General features: G+C 39.2%; 3 protein-coding genes across 3 annotated transcripts; 1 reads left to right on the forward strand and 2 right to left on the reverse strand. All coding sequences in view use genetic code 11, as the record gives it.

Moving 5' to 3' along the window:
• Positions 1 to 4,574: 4,574 nt before the first annotated feature.
• On the forward strand, positions 4,575 to 5,276 carry EGR_06236 (hypothetical protein; the record flags this gene model as incomplete). Its single annotated transcript, XM_024495485.1, has 4 exons — positions 4,575 to 4,892; positions 4,926 to 5,027; positions 5,066 to 5,128; positions 5,166 to 5,276. The coding sequence occupies 4 exons, from the start codon at positions 4,575 to 4,577 to the stop codon at positions 5,274 to 5,276; spliced, it is 594 nt and encodes a 197-aa protein (XP_024350116.1).
• Positions 5,277 to 8,739: 3,463 nt separating this feature from the next.
• On the reverse strand, positions 8,740 to 10,682 carry EGR_06237 (Tyrosine-protein kinase Src42A; the record flags this gene model as incomplete). The annotated part of the gene is made up of 2 exons (XM_024495486.1): positions 8,740 to 8,798; positions 10,463 to 10,682. 2 exons carry the CDS (start codon positions 10,680 to 10,682, stop codon positions 8,740 to 8,742), a joined length of 279 nt encoding a protein of 92 aa, XP_024350117.1.
• Positions 10,683 to 20,373: 9,691 nt separating this feature from the next.
• Positions 20,374 to 25,075, reverse strand: EGR_06238 (hypothetical protein; the record flags this gene model as incomplete). The annotated part of the gene is made up of 9 exons (XM_024495487.1): positions 20,374 to 20,585; positions 20,631 to 20,731; positions 20,768 to 20,852; positions 20,913 to 21,093; positions 21,642 to 21,766; positions 21,807 to 21,868; positions 22,092 to 22,244; positions 23,071 to 23,183; positions 24,941 to 25,075. The coding sequence occupies 9 exons, from the start codon at positions 25,073 to 25,075 to the stop codon at positions 20,374 to 20,376; spliced, it is 1,167 nt and encodes a 388-aa protein (XP_024350118.1).
• Between the last annotated feature and the right edge of the window lie 1,103 nt (positions 25,076 to 26,178).

The raw sequence follows: 26,178 nt of genomic DNA on the forward strand, positions 1-26,178 counted from the left end.
TGAAGTCCAATCCTACCACAGTCATCGTTGCACTGATTGGTAGTGTCGCATCGTTGGACATGCAATGCCCCGTTTCCTAAAGTACCAAATTTAGAAGTCGCTACCACCTCTAATGGATGGATTTTGGGTGACAAATAACAATGATGTGTCAGTTCAGAAATTTATTTTCATTGGTGGTATTGACGTTGGCTTGCGAGATTCAAATTTTGAGTAATTCATGTGGGAGTATTGAAGTTAACAAAGGCTGGTTGAGCGCTAGGTGAGTGGATTCTTGGTGAATGAAATGTATGTTGGAGGTTTCGTAACCGGTAGGTGGAATGATTGATCCGAAATGAATGGGGTAATCCGAGAACGATGGATAAAGTGCTTTCAAACGTAGGAACTCACTTTTGGAGAATGGTCTGGAACAGATAAGTAGATGGATCTTGGGCCCGGGACCCTATGAGTGGATCAGAGGTAGGCGGATACATAAGGCGTGGATTTGAACTAGGTGAATGAATCCCACAAGGATGAGGGATAAGTCAGCCATTAAAATCGGAATTGACAAATCTAGAATGATATACTGGAATGGGCTGGCCAGGTGGATGAACGATGGTGGGGTTGAAAAAAGATTCGACGGACATTTTCATCGTGGATGAATAGTTTGGAAGAAGGTGGACAAATAGATGAATCACATATTGATAAACGGAGGAATTAGTTGATTAAACTAGCGAGCGTTGAGAGAAAAGGCAATTTACTTAAAGCTTTCAGGCATCAATGTCACGAACCGAATTTTCGTGACCGGTTGGACTGCATGCCACTCAAACAGTAAGCTAATCAAATTGTTCACAAATCTCAAACTTGAAAACTAACTTCAAGCAACTTTATGCAGGTATTTATGCGGATATCTGTGTGCATTTTTGCTTTTACCATAAATCTGTAAAGGAGTCTTGATATGGTACCTAGAATAGGGCAGTTTTTAAAAAGAAATTCGTTATGACAAGCAGGTTTGGTCCTGGAAATGTGCCACCTACCACCCTGGGAATGTGAACCGGCGCTGAAATGGAGAGAAACCGTGACATCTATGTGGCAGATGCAATCCAAACTATACTGAGAATAACAACGACGAAGGTTTCTCTTGTCACTATTTCAGAAACGTAGATGTATCTCTGTTTTATACAGCTGAGGGCGGGTTTTCGACTGTAAATTCATAGAGGCCTTCAGTCCATTGCGTTCTAACCCTCCAAAAGGCGGTACAGGTCTCAGTCCTTCTGCAAGTCTGTGTCTATTTTGCTTCCAGATCTGAGCCTTACAGTGCATGTGACACTTTATAGGGCGCTTATGTTTACTGCATCGTCTCTACTAGGTAACCGATACCTTAAATTCAGGTTTTTTGAACTACTTCGTTGCCAGGAAGGCAACTTTAATGCTTTCGACATTTTAGAATCCACCTAATATGCTTTTCTGTCTCCAAATATGGGCCTCCGATCAAAATTTAGGAAAGTTGTTTTTGCAAACAGCAGCATGTAGTTTTTTTTTGCAAAGAATCCGCTTAAAAGATGAACCTACGATACCGTATCCTAGTCCTGATTATGTGTATATTGAACGCAGAAAGCCAGTAAATCAAATCTTGGGTATAGTACCGAGACCTAGCCTTAAGAATCTGTGTAATGCTTCAGTATGGGTGCTAAATCTAGTTTTTAAGGCCTTGCTACAATTTCCCGCAACTTGATGGGTCATGATAATTCCGTAAGGGTTGGAGGTCTGCTACAGTGTATTTATTTAGGCAAGCTGAAATACTGACTTATCCTGCCAAAGTTTAAGGCACTTTTAGCGAAATCAAGGCTAAAGCATTACGTACTACCTTGATTATTTTGTTTAACTCTTCGTCACGGTTTTGAGGGCACTTTTACATGTAATCATCCTCTTTCTTTGGTTTTCTCGGTACACTAGGGCCTCATTCCCTCCCGCAGCACCTACCTAACGGATCAAATTAACCGGATCACTCCGGATCCCGGTTTTTAGCATCCTAGCACCTCTCTCGCAAGCAACAGTCACCTCTCCGCATTCATATGCCGCACTGCTTTAGTGAAGACATATGGTGCTGTGCGGCGATATTTGTCGAATATTTCGCTTTTCTTTTACAGCAATTTCATTAACTAAGGTACATAATAGTCTGGAGAAACTATTACAGTTTTCAAACCCATAACTCGATTTATTTATTTTTGGCAGTCAATGAAAATTAGGCAAACTGTAATGCAGAAAAGCAATTTAATTTAAAGCTGATGGCACTGACAAGCACTCCAGAACGCCAAATCCCATTTTCCGCGCCTCTATTTTCATCAGCCTTTCAATTAAAAATTCACATTACGGATAGCATTCATTCTAGTGAAATGTTTGTGCTTGATCTGAAGGAGCCTTCAAGGATATATTCATAAGACGGATTTACTGTCCCATCCATTTGGGAAAATTTCACATTACAATCCGTTGGGCTTTTTACTGTATCAAGTGGTAAATAGGCTGTGCGAAGCTTCTTGGCTTAGGTGCTGGCACGCGGTTATTTGAATCAACAAAGGTCACTGTATTTTGTCCCTTTCACTTTTCAAATGGCCTTATTAAGAGGGTGGCTAAAATAGTGCCACAATTTGTTTTTACCAAAGAATTCAACGAAGGCTCCGCATTTGTGGCTACTCGACATCATACTTAGCAGTGCATTTACCTACGCCGGCTCTTTACGTTCTGAAAGCTGTCCTTAGCCTCCCAGGCGTTCCTACACACTAATAATAAGTCTTCCCCGGACTGAAATGGGTTATTACCACCTCAGAGAAGTCTCGGGACACTGCACAATGTCTTAAGGAATAGATTTTGATTAATTTGGACTTACAGACAAACAGTATTTTGATTAAACTGGCCCAGTAGTGTTTTAAGTCTAATTTTACTCTAAATAGAAATAAAAAGTTGAGGTTTTTGATCTGGGCGTCTTCAGGACCCAAAATAACATGAATTCTAGCAAATTAGTTTAAGCTCTTGCAAACAGGACATTTCTTGAGTCTTATTTGTCATTCGTAAGATGCGACTTGCCATTCCCTACCCAAAGTTTCATTCCCAAACATGTGCTCTACTTTTAAAAGGCAAGTGGAGGAAGAAAGTGAATTTCTTAAGACAAATTGAGTTATTTAAATGGAAAAGGAAAAGCGACCAGCCTCATACTAACATAAGAATTTCACAACTTTAAATAGCCTTTGACAGGAGTGCAGAACCGTACACTGTAGGTACTCTTCAGATGTGTTCGTTGGACACACCTTCAATATTCGGTTAGTTTTGTTTAGATGGATTAAAATATGTGGGTAATTTTCCAAATTTTGATTGAATAATGCTCTCCATACTAATGACATAAGGCGTAAGCTGATGGGGATGTCTACAATCCCAGAGAACACCCCCAATTTAATCCTCTAGAAGTATTTTTTAGTGCCTAGCCCTGGAGTATTCTAGAACTTCTCGGATCTCGAGCTTTCTCTCTGTTCCCCCAATTGGATTGTCTCACGTACGGACACCAAGGTTATCAATTTTGATTCTTAATTTACTAAATCACCAATTTTGATAGGCATAAAATTGGGTTTTAGGCATTTTAATAGCCGATCATTTTAAGCGTTGTACTCTTTGGGCAGAGAACATTTGATATTGTGAACTGAACCAAATTTTCTTTAAATTACTGATTTCACTTTATCGCCAATAACAATTTTCACGGGTCGCGCTCGTTCAAAGTGCATAAATTAGCACTAAAACATTCTTTAAAAAAGGATCTACCTTCGTGAAGTCATAATTAACAGCGGACTTATTTCATCTATTCAAAAAATCAGGGTCTGTGTAGAGAAAATTGATTCCCAATAAAGAGCTAACTTTGAACTAATGTCACTTCAATGTTTTGCTGTGTGAAGCGCACCTGATAAAAATCTTAGATCCCAAAGGCAACTTAGTGTATTGGCATTCTTGGCCCTATTCACAAGTTAAAATTATAGTTAAGTCTAAATTTAATCATGTAGCAAAAAATTTAATGCATGTTTGCATTAAACATCTAGGCCATGCAGGGACAGTTTTCCCAGCCTGTGGCTGAGAGGTTGTCACTGATCCTAAAAGAGGGAACGAACTCTTATCGCCTATTAGCTTTAATAGCCTGCATACCTTCCGCAAACTACTCAAACGTAAGCTGCTCTCTACTATGCATCCCATACAATCAAGTGGGCTAGAGACAAAGGGAGAGGAAATGCTGAACTCCTTATGCAACCATGGCCCCTAAGATAAGGGTGTTGTTAATATATTTACTTTTGATTAAAAGCACAAGTAAATAGTAGTATTACAAAACGGGAGGCTCAGTTTGTTTTCTTTTTAAAATAAATCAGGGTACAACAAAATCGTTGGTACGTGAGTTGCAAAAGTGATATTATTTTGTCGTTTATGTTATTAAAGATTTCTAGCTGCATAAAACTTTGCTCGTAACCTGTATTTGGTTTGGTAATTATTATTTAGGCTAGATATTTACCCGACGCAGCCCGCGTTTTTTGAATTGCCAGCTGTAGTGTCCTTGGCTTTGGAGAATGTCGTTTACTAAATTGGATGATGCTATTATTGAAATGCAAAAGCAGCTGTATAAAGAAGAGTACATGAAAGAATTACGCATGAGAAGAGGGGGGAAGTTTTACCCTTTCAACATCGAACCGATGCCGACCGAACGCGAACGTCTGATTAAACCAATGACTGATTCCGAAAGGGCTTCCCGTAAACAATGGCTTGCTGATCAAAAACTTTCCCCACGTGAACCGGTGGATGTACCTGAATTTACACGCAAGAATATTTTCAGGCGGGCTTACTGTAAATTCTTTGATGGCTTGGCCGGTATCTTCAGACCGGTTCTGGTACGGGAACAATGCTTGAGGTCATTGTTATAGGGTCAAAAATACACCCCCGTTCTACGGAAAGCTCTGCCGTTGGCACTCATTCCCTATCTTGCCGTTTGTACCTTTTGGTATCAAGTAAAGTATTCACCGAGGGTATGCATTACGTTTCCCTTGATTGCCTTTTCATACAGACCTGGGAAACGGGTTTCAAGGGATTTCGTATCGAGAGACTTAGACGTCCGGCTGTCTACCCAGTAAGGTTCTTTACGTTTACACTTTCTCTCTGTCTAGGGCCAGCCTGACTTCCCCAACTCGCCAAAATTGGAACATCACTTCGCTGACGAGGGCTTCAGTAACAGAAAAATTTTCCTCGGTGACAAGTTGGTCACGAGTGGCCGCTGAGTGTATTTAAAAGTTGTAGATTGCGTTTCCTGGTTTAATCAGCTGTCTAGTTAATAGAGCTTACCAATTCACCTATCATAGGTTGCTTTGATATCGGGAGAGTGGTTCGCATGTCGGTTGGCTTAAAAGCTACTTACACTTATGTTTCTTGATCTGTCTTCAGCTATATTCGCTAGTTTTGTAAAAATATGCAATCAGTACATCTTAAGTGTCCCCTTTTTTTCATGTAACTGTCTTTTGATTCACATCTGAGGTTGGTGGCTTTCAAATTATGCGCTCGATGTTTCTAAATGGAGGCAACTATGAAATCCAGTTTACACTAGGACGTCTGCTATTATCCAGCGAATTTAAATCCGTTCAGGACCATAAATGCTGACCAAGATTGATTCTACTGTACTTGATTGTTCATCATTAGGTCGTTCAGTACTTCTCCATACTTCTACAAACCCCTATCGCTTAATGGCACATGGGGGTTCTGTAGGTGTATGTTCCTCTAGTGGCCGTCACTTCTGACCAGTTGTCACAGTTAATCCCTAATTAGCACTATTTGGACAAGGGCCCGAATGTAGGATGCAACGAGCCTGTCTATGGAGTGTAAATGAACCATCCAATGGCCGTGGTGTAAGTCAATAGTACCTTTGGAAATTTTCATTGCGTACAATTAAAAAACGCTCCACAAGGGGGATGTTAGGCAAAATCCTGAGCAGTCTTGCCATACTTTTCGACTCGCTGCCCCAGAGTCATGGTAGTCGCTATTTCTGTTTCAGTTTTCGAGGTCCTGGGTTTTTTGTTAATTAGTAGGAATATTCGCTGAATAAATGCAGATTGGCGCGTATTCCCTCTGAGGCTAGAGGACACAGTTGTGACCAGATTGAGTTTGGATTTGGGGGGATAGGCTGTAGATTTGTAGATAGCAGAACACGGGAGGAGCGCTTTTAATGAAGAAGAGCATAAGTGTTTGACTAATGAGTGCTTGGCGTTTCCCTGTTTAATTAATTTCTACGTAGCCGCCATCCTTGGATTCTGACGTCTTGTGTTGCAAACATTGTTACTTGTAGACATTAGTAGGCTGACATTTAGGGCTGGAAAGGCGGAGGGTATCACCCGGACTTCCACCGGTTTGCTCTCAGACCGTGGTCCTCAGATATCGTCTATCCCACTCATCACAGTGAAGATGTCTGTACTTACGAATTTAAGCAGCATGGTTACTTCACAGAGATATCTATCAACGCCGCATGAAAGTAGTAAACCCAGATGAATATGAATAATGCATTTATTTCCACTTTGGGTTTGTCCTTTGTGTGAACTAGAGAATCACTGGTTCAAGTTAACAACTTTTTGAAAGTGTTGGCACCTGTTTAAGGATAATCGGCTTTAATGGTTCTGAAATATTGTGATTCAGAACAGTTTTTGGTACTGCCTCGCAAATTTCATGATGATAGGTATGGTAAAACTTTGCTAATGCTGTACATAAATTTTTAATGGCATAGAAGAAATATTCTCGTTCTTTCTGTGAAATGATGATCAAATTTGTTTTAAAATTTACATTTTAGCACTTAATCTCAACTTATTTACTCTTTTACTAAATAAAACAACTTAGCATCGTGCTTTGACCACCCTTAATTTCTCCATCTGGTATGGCACGCGCCGCATGCAAATCGCATTTAAGACGGCCGAGATCGTGAAATTCCTCTGACCTCGGGTTTCTTCGGTTCGGCATTGCTCTCTGTAGAGGATTAAGAAAAATCCTAATTCAAAATCAGCTAATTATCATCTTTGTTGCTAATTATGTTCCTTTCTCTTCTTAAAGCCTCTAAGGAAGAAGAAATTTAAAGTTGGATTATTTCCATAACCAATAAAAAAAAGGCGGTATTTGTGGCTCTGTAAACACAATTTGTTCCATTAATTTCCCGGGTTGATTTAGCTAGTATTTGTTCTCTGTCTTAGAAAACAAAACTGCAGTAAAGGTTCCATTATTTATGTAATGCTTTGGTAACTTGTTCACTTCTTTTTTCTCTTCATGGGCACTCAAGACTTCGCCTTTGTACTTGCGGAGGGCTGCAGGTCCTCCGGGCCATGCAATTGCCCACCTCCCACCCCTTCTGCACGTCAGCAATACGTATTCTACTCTAGTATTTGGCCTTCTCTCGTATTCAGGAAAGACTCGAGGTGCTTAAATTTGCTTAACGAATTAGCCAAATGCAGAATGGAATGAAATTTTCTACTTCATATTACTGAACTTTGGGCTTATAATTACACAAGACCATCTTATGACACCATTGCATTCTACGCTAATGGGTAGCTTTAAAGAGATTATCCTAATAGTGATCTCTTCGGACTATGTAAATATTTTACCTGCCAATAAGTTGGTCTCGTCCAAAGTTAATTCGCTGATGATGCTGATGAAGCCTGAGTGGAAAATCAAGCAAAAGGGAGGTTTCAGTTTTGTTTAAATTGAGGGAAGTCTAGTTTGAAGCAAAATAATGTCCGCATCCTGTATTAACAAGGACAGTGACAAACGTGACAGATGCTAATGACATTCATGAAGGATTGCTTTTAAAAGGAGCTACTTGCTCTTCATCAGAATGATCCGTAGCATGGATCTTTCAGATTGCCAATTTTGGTTCATTCCGACTGAAACGTCCTTCATTTATTGAAATCTACTTTGGTTTAACCTCTAATCGCTCAGGAAACTTTTTTTTCCAGGCGAACAGTCTGTCTAGGAACACCACCTGAAGCCCACAAATGGGGCTCTTTATTGCCTCGATTATTTCCCAGACCCAAAAAAACCCACATACACCCACCTACACACACAAGCAGTATATGACTGCCCTTCATGATAGCGCCCGCGCTATCTTTGAAATTTGATGCGTTTTCTCTCTCCCTCTCGCGCTCCTGCTCCCAGCTGTTTTCATCTGCTCCATGGAACACTTTCGGGATAGGATAGTTGTGGCTCCAGTCCCTAAGTTTGATGCTCTCCTATTTCATATTTCCTCCCGTCCTGTTAAAGAGAACGCATTTTACCGTGGAAGATATCTGTGACCCACTGTTGGGCTGGCAAGATTTCCCATTTAAACTTGGTTGAAACCGATCATTTGCAAGTGCCTTTAGTCGTCAAAGGAGTTCTCTGCGTTGTAGGTATAATAATTCCAGAAAAATTACTTTTCTTGTTTACTTCTATGGACAAATATCCTTCTATTGCATTAAACGTCAAGTCTTAAAGTGGTTTCAGGACTACGAATATAGTTCAAACCATGTTGATTATAATGGAAAAATCATTCAATAATCTTAATGAATTATAGAGATTTCGAGATAAAAGTGACCACGTAATTTTCAAAATCAAATTATGAAATCTGTGAATCCATTAAAAAGCTGCTAGATTTACTTCAATTAAAATAAACCTCGCAAACCTGCGAAATAAACCAACGTTGTAAAGTATTTTACTAGAGGAGTACCACTAGGTTTAAATGAGGTAGGATACCACATTTAGTTGTTCAGTTAAATCTGTTAGCAGATTTGGCTCTGACAGAACGAGAAGTAAAACAGGAGGTACTATGAAGGTAAGCATATACCAAATGTTAGCAGTGGGAAGGAGTTTTTAAGAACAGGACTAAAGGTTTCCCTGTTATTCATCCGAAAGCTTGCTGTTTTCTTAAGCCATGTCAAGCAAAAGAGATATCCTCGAGACTGAAAATGACATTTGCTCGTAACGCACCGAAACGAAGTGGTGAAGAGGACAGCATGCCTTTGCATGAGCGCTCATGTCAGCACGAGGTCTGGTAAAGAAACACTTAACGAGGTATGGGAAGTCCATTGGACGTCACATAAGCCCACCAACCCAATAACTGAGCAAAGCACTTCAGAAGATGGTGCGTCGACAAATATGGCGAATATCTAATTATAAATTATTGTGAATGTGTCAGAACTTGTGCCTGTGGCATCTGTTTTGAAATTAATTTGTCAAATGAATCAGTAGATACCCATGGTGAAACTAGACGCTATATAATGTTCATGGGTAGGGTTCGAAATTTTCATTGAAATTTTAATGCCAAAATCAGCTTTGAGAGCGTTATAAGAGATGAGGGTCTAAAAGCCCATTTACTGGAACATGCAGAAGCACTGAGCGACCGACAGAGCAGAGTGCCACGTCAATGAGTTTGGAACCGATTTGCAAGGGAGTGAAGAGGCTCATGGAATGCTACTTATGATTAAAGCACGTTAGTCAAATAGCAACGTTGCCTCAGGACAGTTATAAACTATTCAAAGAAGCAGGAGCTGTATCTTCTCGGAGGTAATTTAAAAGTAACTCCTAAAAGGTGCAACGACAATCCCACTTGTGATGATGGAGGTTGATATAACTTCTAACTAATTTCGTATGGAGATTATTTAAAATAATCAAGTCGTTTGATATGGTTCATTAAGTGAAATCAAAGATCGCAAATCATCTCAAGAGAAGCCTTAGAAAGAACGTCTTAACATAGTGCAAGGGCGCTTCCCATTAAGAGGAATTACAGCATGAGGATAAAATTGCAAAAATTTTTGCGGCAAAGTTGCATTAAGTGAGACAAAACTACGTCAGAATTTGTTTTAACTTCCTCGTGTTTGCTCTTGACATGATCCGGTGACTGGCAATGAAATTCTCGCAAAGTCAACCAGCTCCTTTTAAAATCCCTGTTCGAATAGGAAATACATTCGAGATCCGTAGTTTGTAAAGCAAGAAATTATTTTCAGTTTTGGCCAAAAGAGTTAACATGGGCATCGAAACATTCAAAGAAAAACCGTCTTAAATCCTATTCATTAGTTTATTTGTGCAATCATGGCTTAGAGTGTATATCTTCTAAAAGTTGTGCCTTAAACTACGCAACAATATGAATTTCTTCCAAGAATCTATGCAATAAATTAAAGCCAAATCGTAACATTTAGGTTCGGATATTTGTGTTAAAAGGTCTAATCCTGCTGCGCTACTCAATACAGTGGTGAGTGGAAGGTGTGTCAAGATGGTTGTGGATGAAACAAGATGACCCTCTGCGCTATTGCAAATTGATGAGCTCGAATGAGAAGCTGGAAGAAGAGGCCTGGAGACCCTAGCGATTCTAACATTTCCGTCATCAGAGACGTGACAAACTAAGATCTCACAGAGGGAGAAGCGGAGGAATGTATTATGCAGCAAGAGCACAGAAACTCACGTAAAATCATGCAAGCGAGACCAAAGTCTCCAATCTTGACGACATTGCCCTCCCCAACAAGGCATTTGCGCGTGGCGAGATCGTGGTGCACATAGCGTTGGAACTTGAGGTAGGCTATGCCGAAGGCTACCTTCACGGTATTGCGCAAGTCTAGCAAAGACGAAGCGTGGTAAAACGAATTCACCCAGCGGCCAAAGATAAGGAGCCGTTGATCATCCATTTGACCGCACTCAGGAGAAGCTTTCGGCTCAAACTAATAGGCTGAATTTTACTGCAACATAATGAAAGGTATTCCACTTTAGAGGTACTGCGCGAAGTAGTAAATAGCAGGTATGTTGCACTACTACTTGTAATAGCCAACACAAATCTTTTAAACCAGTCTAGAGATCGTCCTTCTTGATAGCAGAAAGTAATACATGGAAAAATGTAAGCATATGGGATCTCCTGGTTTATGTTCCAATGCTTCCTCTATAGTACAGGGTCAAAAACACCTCCCGATCAGGACATCTAGAATTGGTGAACTCCTTTGATCCACCTGACGCACCAATAGTCCTATTATTCGGGATTTGACTGAAAGAAGTAGGTGAGTAGAAAGTGTAATTTAACGAAAAGAACGTATTTCAATAGTTTTTTTGAGTTTTCCCAATTGTAAATGCCACAACTACTATTTGAAGGGGCGCATGCGCAATAGCGTGACTTGAAACTCACAAGTACGCTAAATGGAGAAATTATTAAGAATTATTTAAAATGTACGGTCATTTCTGAAATAAAATGCATTTCTACTTGGTCATGCAGAATCGTTAAGTGTGGAACTTCATTTTGGTATGAATTAGCTATAGCTAGAAAGCGCAACGTAGATTAGATTTTAGTGTAAAATTCTATTTAACTGGTGGCAACTTGAAGTAGAGCAGTAGCAAAGCTCTCAAATAAACAACTTCGTAGAATTTCAAACATTCGTTACTTCCTTTTAGCTAGTTAGGAAGATATCACTGTGATAAATATTTATTTGAATAGGCCCTTCATGTAGCAAGCGGTCAAGTTTGGGTCAACCTTGTAAATAGGAAGGCGCTGTCCATCACAAAGGCAGAGATAATGTCCTATTTCTCATAAAACAGACCCTATTTGTATCCTCCAAAGCCTTATTTTGGCCTCAGTGAAAACATGCATTAGCCTGGATACCGAATTCTTTAACTCGTAGGAAGAATAGGCGTTGGCCAGACAGTTAGAGTCTTCCATCGTAACTGTAAGGTGGGGAAAGACAATAAGAAATATTCGATGAGCTTACGAGAGCTTGAATAAGGGTCTATTCATCACTCAACACTCTAACTTTAGAAGAGCCTCCTTCTTGATCACGACTGCTTCCAAATGACTCAAATTCATATTTGCAAGCCCAAGGCAAATTAGAAGGGCAGTCATGCCATTCCTCTTTGGCTCTGACCTAGCCAGTGCAGTAGTAATCCTTAGGGCTTTCCCGTTCCTTTACCAAAAATGATGGCTAAGACTGTAAAGCATTGTTGCACGTTATCATAGGCAAGAAAAGCCTGTCAGTATCATCCCTTTTTGATCAAATTTAGCTTACGATATTAACCTTGGGGGGCGATTTTCTGCGGAGAACTAGAATCATTCTAAATTCTCTTGAAGCTACCCTCTCTTCCTACCAAGGCATTAAATTGTTGACTTTACTTCGCTAAAGACTGGCGTTGACGGTATCTGTAAAGCTTATACTTGAGACTACGTTTCACATCATCGGTATTGGGGGAATGAATTTAAGAAGCTCCTGGTTAAATACTTGCTCTTGGCAAGGTTTTAAACTAAAAAGAAAAGCAATGGGAAGCACAAAATAGACATCGGCTTAGCTTGATCCATCTGCCAGCTACCCAGACGCGTACCACCCTCCTTGCTAGAAAATGCCGACCTTCGAGTCGGCTAGAAGCTCAAGGACGAGGCCACAAAACCTCATTTGCTCTGGTCCTCAATTATTACCTTGGCAAAAAGGGATGAATGCCTTTGTCTGCGCCTTGATTTTGAAGAATTAAACTGATTAACAAAGAATACTGCCTTTTCTCTACCTCACATCAATGAATCGCTCGAGTTCCTACACGGTCCAAGTAGTTCCCTGCAACAGAATCCCGTAGTTTTCTAGGCTTAGTAGGCTACTACAGGTGTTCTATCGACGGCTGTGCTCATTTCACCAGTCCGCTGCATAATCTTACGAAAAAGTGAATCGAAAAGAAATTCAAGTCAGGAAAAGTACGTGGTGAAGCGTTCAAAGAACTCGAGCAAATGTTCTACATCCGAATTAGGTGCCCCACCAATCGTTCTGAGCACTGACGATAGTAGTACTCCTGTGGGTGGTGAGAGTATCTGCTTGATATAATTTTTTTAAATATGACTGAAAAAGAGATCCGAGAAAAGTCGACCTAGTGTGTGCGCACCCATGTCTGTCGTATACTAGACAAAAGCCGTGTGACGACAAACACAGACAATCTAATGTCTATCATGCAGGGGATTTAGTGCAGCCCTATACATCATTCCACCCTGCTACCCAGGGCACATTGCAAATTCACAACATTCGAGCAGCAATGCATTTCGAGTAGTGGAGATCATGTCACAACAAATCACTCGGTTCACAACACACGGCTGCGCGTGTAACCAATCACAGTCCATCATCACAAGATGCGTCCTTATAAAGGTATGCCGCCGAAGAAGAAACACCTTGAAAGAAATTCACTGAACCTAGTGTGCCCAAAGAGGATCATCGAAACAATGATGGCGCTTTGCGGTGCATCTTTATCTAGGTATACCTTATAGAATCAGGTGCGCAGATTGGACCAGTCTAGTGTTTGAGGAGGTGCATTCGATTCCCGAGACGGAAACGGAATCCGATTTTCCGTAGAACATTTGCCGTTTCTAAAATCCCACATTACCACAGTACATAGTCTTCTCCAGCTTATCTTTCTATCCAGGGATCTAAAATGGAGGGCAGAAGGAAAAAAACTACAAAGGATTGCTTTTCTTTCAACCACACAAAAATCAGATGTTCAATGCCTGGAAATCATTGTTATTTTGTTTCGTGCATTAACTGGAGTGGCAATAAAATTTTAAAAGGTGTATATATTGCTGCTTTTGAGATGTCTAAAATCAGTAATGCCACCAAATTGTTTACCTCGATGCCACATTAACAGTAGCAGCACTAATACGCATAAGGTCCATTTTAAGAGGATTAATTCATTTCTTCAAACATCTTAGACCAGGAACAATTAAAGAGTAATGGATTAGCAAGCAATTTTGTCTAATCACTCCGAGGGGAATGACGCTAACTACCCCATTTTTAACAGGATTTCCTACGGCACCAATTTTATCATTAATATTTCGTCACAAAGAAGAGGAATACAAATAACTTGATGGCAAATTATTCGGTTTAACTATTGATCTTTTAGACGTTGTTTTTGCATCACTATAAGAAATTTTTTGATAATGCTCTCTAAATCTGTCGCACACGAAAGACTTTATTTAATGGCATATAAAGGTTGGATGCTGAACCATTCCAGCTTGTCAGTATAACATTTTGATTAAAAGAAATTCACTGTAAGGATTTTTAAAATTTTTGCCAAGTAGTGATGACGAAATAAAAAAAAATTAGTAAGCACCGTCGTGATGGTCCTTCATCAGAAGTGCTTACTATGAATGTTTTGCGCCAGTGCTGGAAGGATTAGCCTCAACAACTGCTCTAAAAAATCATAATGCTCTTTTAGAACTGAAATAACTCCTCTCTTTAGAGCTGCAAAGCGCATCAAGGAGTGTTCGGTTGCGAATCTCTCAAGAGCATTGGCTTTTCAATACAGTAGGAAGAAATTCTGGAAGATGCATTGCTGGTCGGAGCCCAATCGACCTCCGCTAAAAGCCCAATGCCACGAACTACAAATAAAGAGTTATTTCACCCAAGCCAAAGGATTTATTATTTTGTTAGTATTATTTAGCCATTTAAGATTTTTGGAAGACCCTGAAGTTTATAAAATCTTCTTCAAAGCCCCATTTGGTTTTATTCATTCTAGCTGAGGCACTAACGCAAAGACCCGAGCATTCCGTTTTGATTTCAAGGCTGTTAAAAAAATCATCTGGGCAGTAAGTGAATTTCAAACAAGTTTGACCAGAACCCTTTCAAATCCGTTTGTGGTTGTACGTGTGTTGTATAGCCGTCTAGATGTGGTGCACGTCGTCTTTTTCCAAAAGGCAAATCTATCAACAAAGCTTTCTATTCGTGTGCCTTACGGTGTTGATGACAACAGCTTGACGGATGAAATGCTTCGCCTGCTCGTAAACTTCTCAGCCAAAAAAGTATAAAGAGTTCTTAATTATCATGACTAGCCTACACATTATCAAGTCACAATTTTGTGCAGAATAAAATTAATTTTCTTTAATTTAGAGGAAACATTATTTTAAACAAACTTCTTTAAGCGTCTTGATGTGCGTATTCAAATGAATCTGATTTTGCAGAGCCATTTTAATTGGCCACCAAACTGGGTCGGTGTGTCCTCTTCTCTCTCTCTCTCTCCTCGTTGTGTGTGAGAAAAATTTCAACTCAAGTTTGAAATTCCACTCCTAATGTGCTCCTCCAAATAGCGACTTTTTGCGGTTCCTTCGCTGCAAATGGAGTCAAGTTTCTCCTCTCACCTGCGCACTTTCCATGCTTGATAGCGGACCAAGAGCATCTACCCGTTTGTGAATAAAAAATTACCGTGCATTATTCCGATGTGTGACTACTTTTAAATCAGCAGGAAAACTAACAAGCTGAACATGTTTCTAACTTTCTGGTTTTCTTATCTGGCGTCACACATATGTAACATGCCTTTTATAAAATCTTCATCCATTTGTCCACGTCGAATCGTATGGCAAACGTGAAATGTTTTCAAATGCGTTTGTGCCACATTGTGGTGGTCCATTTTGCTCTGAGATTCTGGCAGTGAGGGTACCAAAGTGTCATAAAATGGAATTTTAAATTAAAATAAGGAACCAAAACTTGTGTTTTTCATTCGGACCTCACGTATACAACAACCAAGGTCCACATTTCTTCAGCAATGGGGCCAAAATTACAGTACAAAGTATTTGTATCCTTGGTTTCTGCCATAAGCAAACCAGTCAGCTAACAATTAGGATGTATTAACAACTATTATGGAAGTAACAATGAGTTTATGGCTAATTTGTCATTCTACACTTAAGTGTCTATCGCTCTACGGAATGAATAAGCTGTACTGGAGCACATCATTTTATCGACTGAGGTTAGCTTCGGTTTGGACAAACCATTTTAGTTTCTCTATTATTCTACTTTCAGTTATATTACTGAAGGATAAATGTCTGCAAAATGCAAGGGTGGAAACCTAATCTCTGTTTGTAATTGTGTTAAAAGATCGGACAGTTAAATATATGTTCCTTTTGACCAGTAATGAGCATATTCGGCCAGTTTTCTACAAAGTGGACCAGAAACTACCAACAGCACCCAGGGGAAATTGACGACTAAGATATCGCAGTTAGCAACACTTCGAGTAGGTCAAACAATTTTCCTAAAAGCTAATTAATGAACCCCAATATCTCTAAATGAGCATTTTAATTGAAACTTGGGGTCAAATGCGCTAGGAAGGTAAGTTTTTATTAAGCCCCCGGGATTCCAGTTCATTAAAATTGGATAGTGGAGCTGAAACATCCTGTCAGCAAGGTGGTTTGTTGCAGCGGACATGGAAGGGACATTTAGCAGACTGCGATGTGTCCGTGAATACGTTCACTATGGAGAATTTCATTTGCTAATACCACCTGCTGCTGCTACTGCCACAGGGCTCCCAATCCTGTGGTTCCACGGTAGTCAAAAGTCCCAATTGCAGGTGCTCGAAAAACGATGTCACAAGCACGTCTTCTCGTCTTGCGATTAATCAATTTGTGAACAGAATGATGGTTGCTGTTTGGGTCACCATAACATCCCCATCCCTCCCTCATATGGAAGGGCACGAGGGAAGGGGTGGGGGAAGTCAATCTCTCCTTGCCTGCACCATATCGCAACTGTGTAGGTTGTAGTTCACGTCATAAACTATATCCCAAAACTCGACGAATATTTTGTCTGAAAACAAGAACATGGTGAAAGGAAACCTCCCGTTAATGCAGTTCATGTCTTTCTACATAATTGTGACTAGTATATTTGTCACAGTTGGCTTAGTCACTAGATGACTTTAGTTGCGCAATTATCACATAATTCCGGTAGCTATGCACAAGCCCTACTTTTTCGGTATTGTGGAGCCCAGAGTCTTTTATGGAGATGAAGAGACAATATTCTAGGAGAACATACATTGCCAATGCAAAATAGGGCTTGCGGCTACTGGCATAGTCCGGAGCCCCTAAGAGACCCTTCACCAAAAACCGCGAGTTTAAGAGACAAATAACGTTTACAATGTGGCCAAAGTAACTGAGCCCCAAGTGCTAGGGTTGGCAGTTTTACAAGAATAATAATATTCGTAAAGTCCGAATATAACATCTTTTAAGGTGAAACAAATACTTAAAGACAGTTAAAAGTAATCTAAAAAGTTTGGATTATGGAGTTTTTCGACTCAACCCACGTATTTTGAACTGTGACACTAATGCTAGTGTCAGGATATCAGGCGTAGGCTTGCCTCTCTTAAAGGGATTGGTGGCGGTTTATGCTTTTTAATTAACCATCCATTCAGCTCAATAATTTTATCTGTCAACTGTGTTAATCAACAAACAACATAACCTTTTCCGGCGAGTATTTGGACTCAAGCAGTGCTTCTAACCACTTCTACCAACGTTGATGCTTACTGAATAGGATTCAGAAGAAATAAGTAGACCTAACAATAATTTCTGCTGGCACCAATGTAGTCTCTAATCTTGCGGATTTATTTCAAATTAAATTGCATCACAAAACTCATGGAGTTAATTAAAATTGTCAGCTTCTCTATTTTTTTGTGAAGGTATAGCAAAATCAGCAGTAATAGTACTCAAAACCAACTCAGAAGGATAATATCCTACCATCACGGTCAAAAAGTTCATAGACCATATGATATAGGAGATGTAAGAACTATTGCCTTCCACTTTCTTTTTGATTCCCTTCAACTGCATTAATAAGAATATGCTGCTTTGCGAAGTCTTCAGCCCCATTTAGAGTTGGGGAAGCTGAAACTGACGGCTTTTGGCAATATGAAGAGCACTCCACTGCATCTCCTTCTCCCTAGTATACGTAGCAACTTATTAGGCTGAACTTGCTTCACCACCACCGCCACCACTCCATTTGGACGCCTTCGTCCGGTTTATTTGCCAGTTAGGCGAACTGTGGCATAAGTGCGTCAGGGGCGAGAAGGATTTTATTATCAATTTTTATTAGGACACGACGCTGCAGCTTGGATATTTATGCTTATGGATGAGGCCACCGCTTCTAAAATGGCAGTCGACGGGTTTTATCACACACACCAACAGTGTCCGAGTGAGAGAAGAGGGGTCAGGCAGATAGATGATTGATAAATCGCATATGCATCTGTTCAATTGAAGCTGACCTCATAAACCCGGTCAGGTTGCCAATCCACCTCCAACAACTTCTATTTCAAGGTGTTTGATGGTTGCTGGACCAAAATTTAGTAAGTCTTTATCGTAAAATGGGCTAGGAAGTGAAACAAAACTCATAAAAGCATCTATTCTCAAATTGGTGTAAATAAGCCCATGATTTAGCATGCGTATTGCCATGGAATAAGGCCGTGTTCTGCTTCATTTAGTAGCTATTACAAAAAAGTATGCACCTTTAATAGTAAACAGGGATCGTACGATTTTATCTTCCGGCAACTCCTGTAAATAAGCACTGCTACTAGGAGATAACTAAAATAAGCAAATTCTCTAAAGGCAGTTCAAGCATCTGTACTTAATCCCTCACCGACAACACTGGAGGACTGGAGTCACTGAGGTCTCAAAAAACCATCAAAAGGTTTGCAAACAATGCTTACATCAGGTGCGCATTATATTCGCATAAAGGCGCCCTACATAACTTTTTTCGTCGTGCTAAAAATCTTTTTGTTTTTGATACATTTGATTTCGGCAGTTCGACGCAGATGGTTATTTGAAAAGAGTTGGAATTGTTATGCAACTAACCGTCTTTTATAGTACACAACAAGGTTAGTGATCGTATTGTTTTTGCTCGTTTGCACTTGTTGTGAGATTTTCGTTGACTTCACTTAATCAGTAAATTCCTTAAGATTGCTCTGGTGATTTATCATTTTGAGTGGTGCAGACAGTACCAATCTTGTTCATTTTAGGTTATGCTATGCTCATGGAACATTGCAGATGTGACTGATGACTTTTCGGTGGAGGTGATGATTACGCAGTTAATCAACAAATTGTGAAATATAACTATTTAACATCTACATCTTCAGTTTTAAGGATATTTGCATTTAAAAGCGTAGAACCATAGGTTGCCCTAGCTGCCTTTTTGCAAAAATCGCGTTTTATTCACTTGTGTTAGTGGGACTGGAATGACAAAGATTTCAAGCTTCTATTCCCGCATTTCCTTTCTTCCCTCTCTTAAGGGCAGTAAACTAGTCCGATTAAAATATGCTTAGAGTAAATCAATGAAACCTCTTGAAGCCTTTTTAAAAGTTCCTTCTGGGCTCAACCCTTAATTTCAAATAGAACGATTAATACTTTGGAAGGTAATACCAAATGCAGTTAGTTTTGGTGGAAAGAAATAAATAATCATCAGGCTGTGAGATTTCCAATTGGCACAATGTTAAGTAACTAAACGTCTAAATAGGATAGCAAGCCGGACTTAATGATAGTCATGGCAAAAGGAGTGATCTGCGGACTTCCAATCTATTTGCTTTTTGGGAAATTCAATCAAACTCTTCATTTCTCATTAAAACAAATCTGTCAAATGGTGGCGCTACTGACATTTTGCCCTATGATACTTGGAGGTAAGGTAGCTTAGACATTTCATTTCTAACTGACCAAATAAACATTATATGGCGGTGGAAAAGCTTTTGAATGTTATCGAGCCTTTACCCCACTGAGGGAGCATATAACATATTTTTCCCACTTCCTGTTTTGGCAAAGTTAAGGCACTAAGCTTTGTCTTTCTGTATCAGATTAAAACTTTATGCAGTCTTCAAAGCGTACATCAAAATACATGTTTATTTTTAAATCCGCTAAGATACACTCTTCAAAAATAATTATGCTTCCGATACTGCTATCTTTATATTTTACTCAATAAACGCTTCTCTAACTGTAAATAAAGCGTTAGCACCTCTTTTATGAGAGCTTGTCACTCCGCAAGTTCAATCTCCAAAGTAGGTGCAAACTTTAAATGGTAGCTATAGTTACTAATCGTAATTTATTTTTTTCTTCATAACTACATAAGTTTTAATGACCTTTACTGTTAGAAAAAGTCCAAATATTGATAAAAAGCAAGTTTTATTTGAATGTTTTCAAATTTATGGATGCATTGTTAAAATGCGTTTAAAAGGCCTAAAAGAAATATAAAAAGAATACAGTAAAAGGGCAGCGAGTGCAGTTTCAGACCAGTCGACTTAGCTGGTGATCCGTCTGTTAACTGTAAGCAGTCTCTGATGTTCATTCTTAATTAAAGCATTCTTTAAGTACTTGATAAATCACTACGATTTTGCTCTAATAAAACTCCTTGACCCCAAAACAAAGTTAAGTTCTCATACTGACGGAGCTTTTAGGAAGAGATTCTGGAGTAGAAAAGTACGTAGGCATGCTGATGCTCCAAATTAGAAACAAAAATCCAGATATTTACCTTTAAAGATCAGCTAATGTTGAGTGGAAGATAATTGAAAGTTTGAGTTTTGGCTTCTTATTTTAAAGGTTGCACCACTAACCCACATTTTGAGTTACCGAAAATGATATTTTTATTTATGCTTTCTAAATAATTGGTTTTGACGTTTCGTCAAAAGTAACGAATTGGATATTGTCAGAATTAGAGGTAAACTAAGAAGATTTCCCATTTTGGTGAAGTTAAGACGTTCAGCTTTTTCTTCATCTTCAGATTTGTTAGCACTTGTCTTCGCTTCAATGCAGATGTTTTGCACTAAACCCTGCCATTCTGAAATACTTTGTAACTCTCCATATTATCCCAATTTTTGCAAATTTATTCAGTTTATCGAACGTTCAAAGTCAGAAAAATTTTGAGCTTTGCAATGACTTATATTCTTTGGGAGTAAATAAGAGTTCAAGACAGCAAATATCTTTGATACAATTCGTAGAGAACTGAAAACTTAAAAGTGGTTGCATTTAAGTTAATACTTTTTTGGAATATATAAGGCATCAGAAGTTCTACAAATATAAATTATTGAAGTATGTGCATTAGCCATTGATAAAATACATAATTCTTTATTTCATCTCACCGGTAATTCCTATCTTCTCTTGCGCACTCCTAAGTACAGCAAACCAACATGATCAAAGGTGTCCGGAATGACAAGTGCCCTAAAGGTAGCAAAAATTTCATTTTTGTAGTCAAACTTTGATCCCACCATTAATTTTTTAATTCCACCATATTTTTGAAAGATTAGACCTTCAATACATGGAAGAATGAAAGCGTGCTGATGATCGTGTCCTCTCACAACAGGTATCTGGTAAACTCAAAAGCAATATATTGATAGGTGAGGAGGAGGAAAAAAAACACACCTGGAGATGAAGAAACCAGATGTGACGAGACAATGCATCGTTTAACCTACCCAGGAGGCAAAAACTGCCACATTGTAGAGCTGATTTATTGCGAGTGGCCGTGAAGTTGCCCGACCAGGGGTTGCCTACTACTGGGTGACTTATTGTCCTTGCTTGTCTTTCAACCGCCGACTAAGTTGACTTACACTTTTTCTATTTACTTTTACAACAGAAAAGGAGCAAACTTATTTAGGCGAATCTGTGAGTGCGATAAATGAGTTGTTAAGGACTATGTCAAAAAAATTAGAAAAATGGCGTCCCAGTCAACAAGTTCATTTCTCAATAAATTGTAAACAATGTAGGTTAAAAAGTAAGCTTATATTTTTGTTTAAAATTGGGGAAATGAACTTTCAGATGTTGCGATGCACCAACTTCAATTCGTCTCCCGCCTAGAAGAAGGCCTTTAGCTGCTCCGCCTTGTTATGCTCTTACACGTATTCATGGCCAAACTTACAAGAATGTGACCGCACTCACTAGTCCCACTCTTGTTAGCCAATGGAGGCTTAGAGCTGACTTTGGTGAGAAACCCACCTCTTTTATGCATTTTGACGTCTTCATTATGGAACGGAAAATTATCATCTTATAAAAAGTGGACATTTTAACAGAAATTGTTCCGTACACTTTGATGAAAACTGAAGTGGAATATTTCCGTATGTGGGAGCAGGCCGCACGGAATTGTATCTAAGTTTGTAGTTATGAAATCATATAACAGGAACAACATAGAAGACAGAAGAAGGTGGAATCATCTTGTGCACTTTACAAGCGCATAAAACATCGGTGTTATAAGCTTCAAAACTTCTACCTGCATCACTTCATCAAAATAACAAAGCTAGTGACACTTTTAGTTCTAGAAAACAGCGATCAACTGGTCCTCGTATTAGGAGAATACACTAGGTTGTTTAACTTGCAATATACTTGTGAGGCATTACATGGAAAATCTTTCATTTCCTCAATCACAGTTGATAATCTATCTGTAAAAACTTTGAAATATGTGGTATTCCTGGGCAAATCCCAATTAAACCGGGTTCCACTATTGGTTTTTTTGGTAATAAAAACTCTACATACATAACACCAACTCTTTGTGAACTACAAAGTTTTCATATCTGACAGGCACACAGGCTGCCTGTGTCTTGAAGTGAGGTGTGACTTGCCAAACATAAAACGTCTTTAGAACACGCCTATGTGATAAGGCAATGCAAATACTCGCAGACTATAATAATTTGATCATTTGTTTAACGATTCACTTTGGTTTTGCTCCATGCCAGTGGCCCCTCACCCCTTCTATTCATCGACACTGTAATTTCTGTCCTAGTATTTTGAGTTCCTTCATCTTCAGGAAAGACTTAGATAGCTACAATTTATCTTTGGGTAGTCTTTGATTAACCAAGACGATTTCGCATTACGTATAACACCAACTTCCGTTAAGCAGTAGATAAGTAAAGTGATAAATGATGGGCTAAATAGAAGCAATGCCTTGATCAAGCATTCAGAATAGCTAACGACTTTTTACTCCTACAAGCACAAGTATTAGCAGGGCAGATATTATTTTCTTTATATGGTGGATGTAAATGTATAGCAGGTTTACATAAAATTGGTGTTGTCTTGATTTTGCATACTGAAGCAATTGCACGGCTCAGTGGAAAACCTAGGGAGCCTCATCTCAAGCCAACTCTCCTATCAGGGTAGAGTTCCATGTTAAAGTGATGCTTTTTATCATGCCAGGAATAGTCTGACGAACTTTAGACGCGACACTTACGCCTCATCAACTCTAATTTGCGTCAGTAGCTTTGATCACTTATCTTAGCCGAGGTCACCAAGTATGATCAAAGTAGATTGCAAGAGTGCATAATGAGATTTTATGAAGCCGTTGCAGGCATATTTACCTTTTCATGAGAGAAACTCTAAAACAGTCAAGCCATTTGGACAAGATCACAAAGTCGATACGTGAGTTAATGCCAGAGAGCCAAGGATTTTGTTTTAAAATCAGACATTTCAACTACATTGACTTAAAGTCACATAATATTTGCTCAAAAGTTTTCCAAGTGACTCAAACAGTCAAAATTACAAGTACAACTAATAGTTAAATTAGTCTAATAAGAAAATGGGGTAGAATGCAGCGAACTGACAGTCAGTCCCTCTGTATGCCTGTGCATGAATCTATTTCTCGATGGGAATGCAAACGATTAAAAAAGATCCACAGCACGGAATTATGTGGCTTTCATATTGTAAACTTCTCGAAACAAATCCGATGTCAACTTAAGGAAAGGGTAGTTTTGGAGAAATGAACAAAAAAAAAACAACGCCAAATTTGTATTGTGGTCCTATAATTTGCAGCTTTTACAAGTAGAAGTTCGTAACATTTTTGCAGTGCTAATGTCTCGAGCAGGACCCTACAGTACCTAAATCAAGGCTATCATCATATGGACAAGGGAATTGGGAGAACTCTCCGCTATGTTGGTATTGTAAGGAGATTTTTAATAGGTCTGTCTGTTTTACTTTGTGGTCCTTCGCAATCTTTACTACAGGATGTAGTTCCACTGGCAGGGTGCTTTGGACTCTTGCGGAATGTTTACCTGTTTGAGCCTATTCGAGTGGCGTTTGACGTACAGAAGCACTCGAGTGTAGAGAAGGGGGCCAAAAATCCTACCAATTCCCCTTTTTAATCTTGTTAAGATTTTTTTCCGAAAATAAGCTTAAAAAATTCGATTTTTAGGACAAATTTCCAAATTCATCTACGAATAGGTAAAGTGATAGAGGATATAATTGGGGGGCTTCGAAATATCCCAATCTAGCTACTTTACAGTGACCATGGGAAGGCGCTCCAGGAAGAGTAATTTGCCTCGTCTATTAGTTGTCTGAGAACTTGTTGGTTAAGCCTATTGTGTTGCAGAGTTGATTAAAAAGTTTCATAGGGCATAAAGATGTGAGATTGGCTAACTAGCAGTGCGAAGTCAACACTAGAAAAATTAGGGAAAAATTTTTTAGCTGGCGCCACTACCTTGGGATTAGTAAATCACCATCTGACCATCTGGTTTAACGAACAAAATACACACAATCACGCAAACAAAACTGCCTTTTAAGGGAAAAGTTATCATCATCCTCCGCTTTATCCGCTTTCGCCACATGTGGACTAGTTTCAGTGCAGTCGTTCTGCAATTAGTCCTCTTGCTGGAAACTTTCACGTTTGACTATCTGTCCTCTCACTTGTGCTGCTCCCTACGATTTTCTGCCCATCTCGGTGCACCAAACTGCCTTTCAGGAAACCAAATCTACCATTATGCATGAAGGTAGTACTTAAAAAAAGTCAGTTGCCAAGAATGAACGCAATTATGGCACGAATTAAAATAAATATTATAGAAACTACAGACACTAAAATGACACCCATTTAGTATTTTATTAAATATTTTGTTAAACAAAACGAGTGCCAACCTGTTAACCTATCAAATTCCCCATTTAACAAAAGATTGCTAGCGTAGGGAAAATTTGTCGTAAACATCACTTGGAGGAAATGCGGAGGATGAGGATGAGGAAGTACCTCTTTTCCATTTCAGTCGAATTATAAATTTCTTGCAAAGTTTGCGGCGGTATGCATGAGGTCATGCATTGCTATCCTTTGCTGTCATGGAGGAATAAGAATGGGCATTTCACCCGAGTGATTGACTGGTCCTAAATTTCGTAAGTCATTTTCCCTTCTTTTCTCACCCTCCTACCAACTAGTGAACCGTACCCTTGCCATTTGCAGACGTAGATTACAGTTAACAACTCTCCAGTTTTAAAACCAAGCCATATGCAAATAAAAGCAAGTTTGACGTAGCGGTAGGTAAACCAACTGCGTGATGATATTATATCAAATGGGAAGGCATTCTGTGGTTTTTCAAGTACTTTCATCCCGGAATGTTTTGCAGTTGGCAGCTTGGTACTCTGTCAACCACTAATGGTCAGAAATAATTGCATATATTAAACATTTGAAGAAATAGCTTAAAAAACAAGGCGAAGCAGGATAAAAGCAAAAGCATCGCTTACTTTTCACAACCAGACACTTCACAAGTTTTAGAAGGTTACTACGTTACTACGTAAAGAAATTCTGTGATGGAAATTTTGCATGATAATGCCAAAAGAATGTGCCTGGGGAATTCGCAGACAAATCCGAATGCCCGTAAATGAGTATGGTAGACCAATTTATGCTAATGCTGCCACTTCCATGATAACTTGTGGATAAGACGTTCTCCCTCTCAAGAAGTTATTGGGATGTGCTGTTTAGCCTAATGCAAATACACTTGAATGATGCGCCAGTAGACCGGATTGACAGTTTACCCGTGAACGTGACGAGTGCTTGTGAAAGTAGGTGTGCAGCAGGGCGGTTGAAAACCAAGAGAATTCGCGTAGGTAAATGTAGAGTTGAGGGGATTGTGGCACTATAAGGCTAATGTGAGGGCAAAATCCATTTAATTTGGTCATGATATCACTTGTTGGATTAACTGGTCTTGTCTGCTTCTTACAAAGAATCTTTCCTTCTTCAACTTAAGGATGTGCAGCTGTGACTTTAGACCAATGTCAAGGAATTCATATTAAGCAAATCCATCTACTGTGAATCCTACACAAAGTGGGGCTTACCAGAGACAAAACTAATTTCTCAATACGAGATCCTCTGCGTAAAAATTGCGATGGGCGATAAATGCCAAATGGACTTGAGGTGGATAAGGTATAAATTAATAGTTTTTTGATTTTACTGTCATTTGTTAATGGATGAGACCCATCTGCTTGGCAACTTCTATGACCGTCCAAGTTGATTTTTTCATAGGCGAATCGCTATGTCACTCATCGTAAAAGCAACTCAGAATCCATTTGAAGTTAATCTTGAATGGACGTGTAGTTGCCGTTAGTATTGAAAACAGAGGATTATCTGGATGCAATGCGTCTATCTTTGAGAGAATAATCACCATCGTTAAATTGGTTAGAGAAGTTTAAATTGGACAGGACGGTTAGCTTCC

This window comes from Echinococcus granulosus, assembly GCF_000524195.1.
Source record: "Echinococcus granulosus chromosome Unknown EG_S00053, whole genome shotgun sequence".
In the NCBI taxonomy this organism is placed as follows: Eukaryota; Metazoa; Platyhelminthes; class Cestoda; order Cyclophyllidea; family Taeniidae; genus Echinococcus; species Echinococcus granulosus.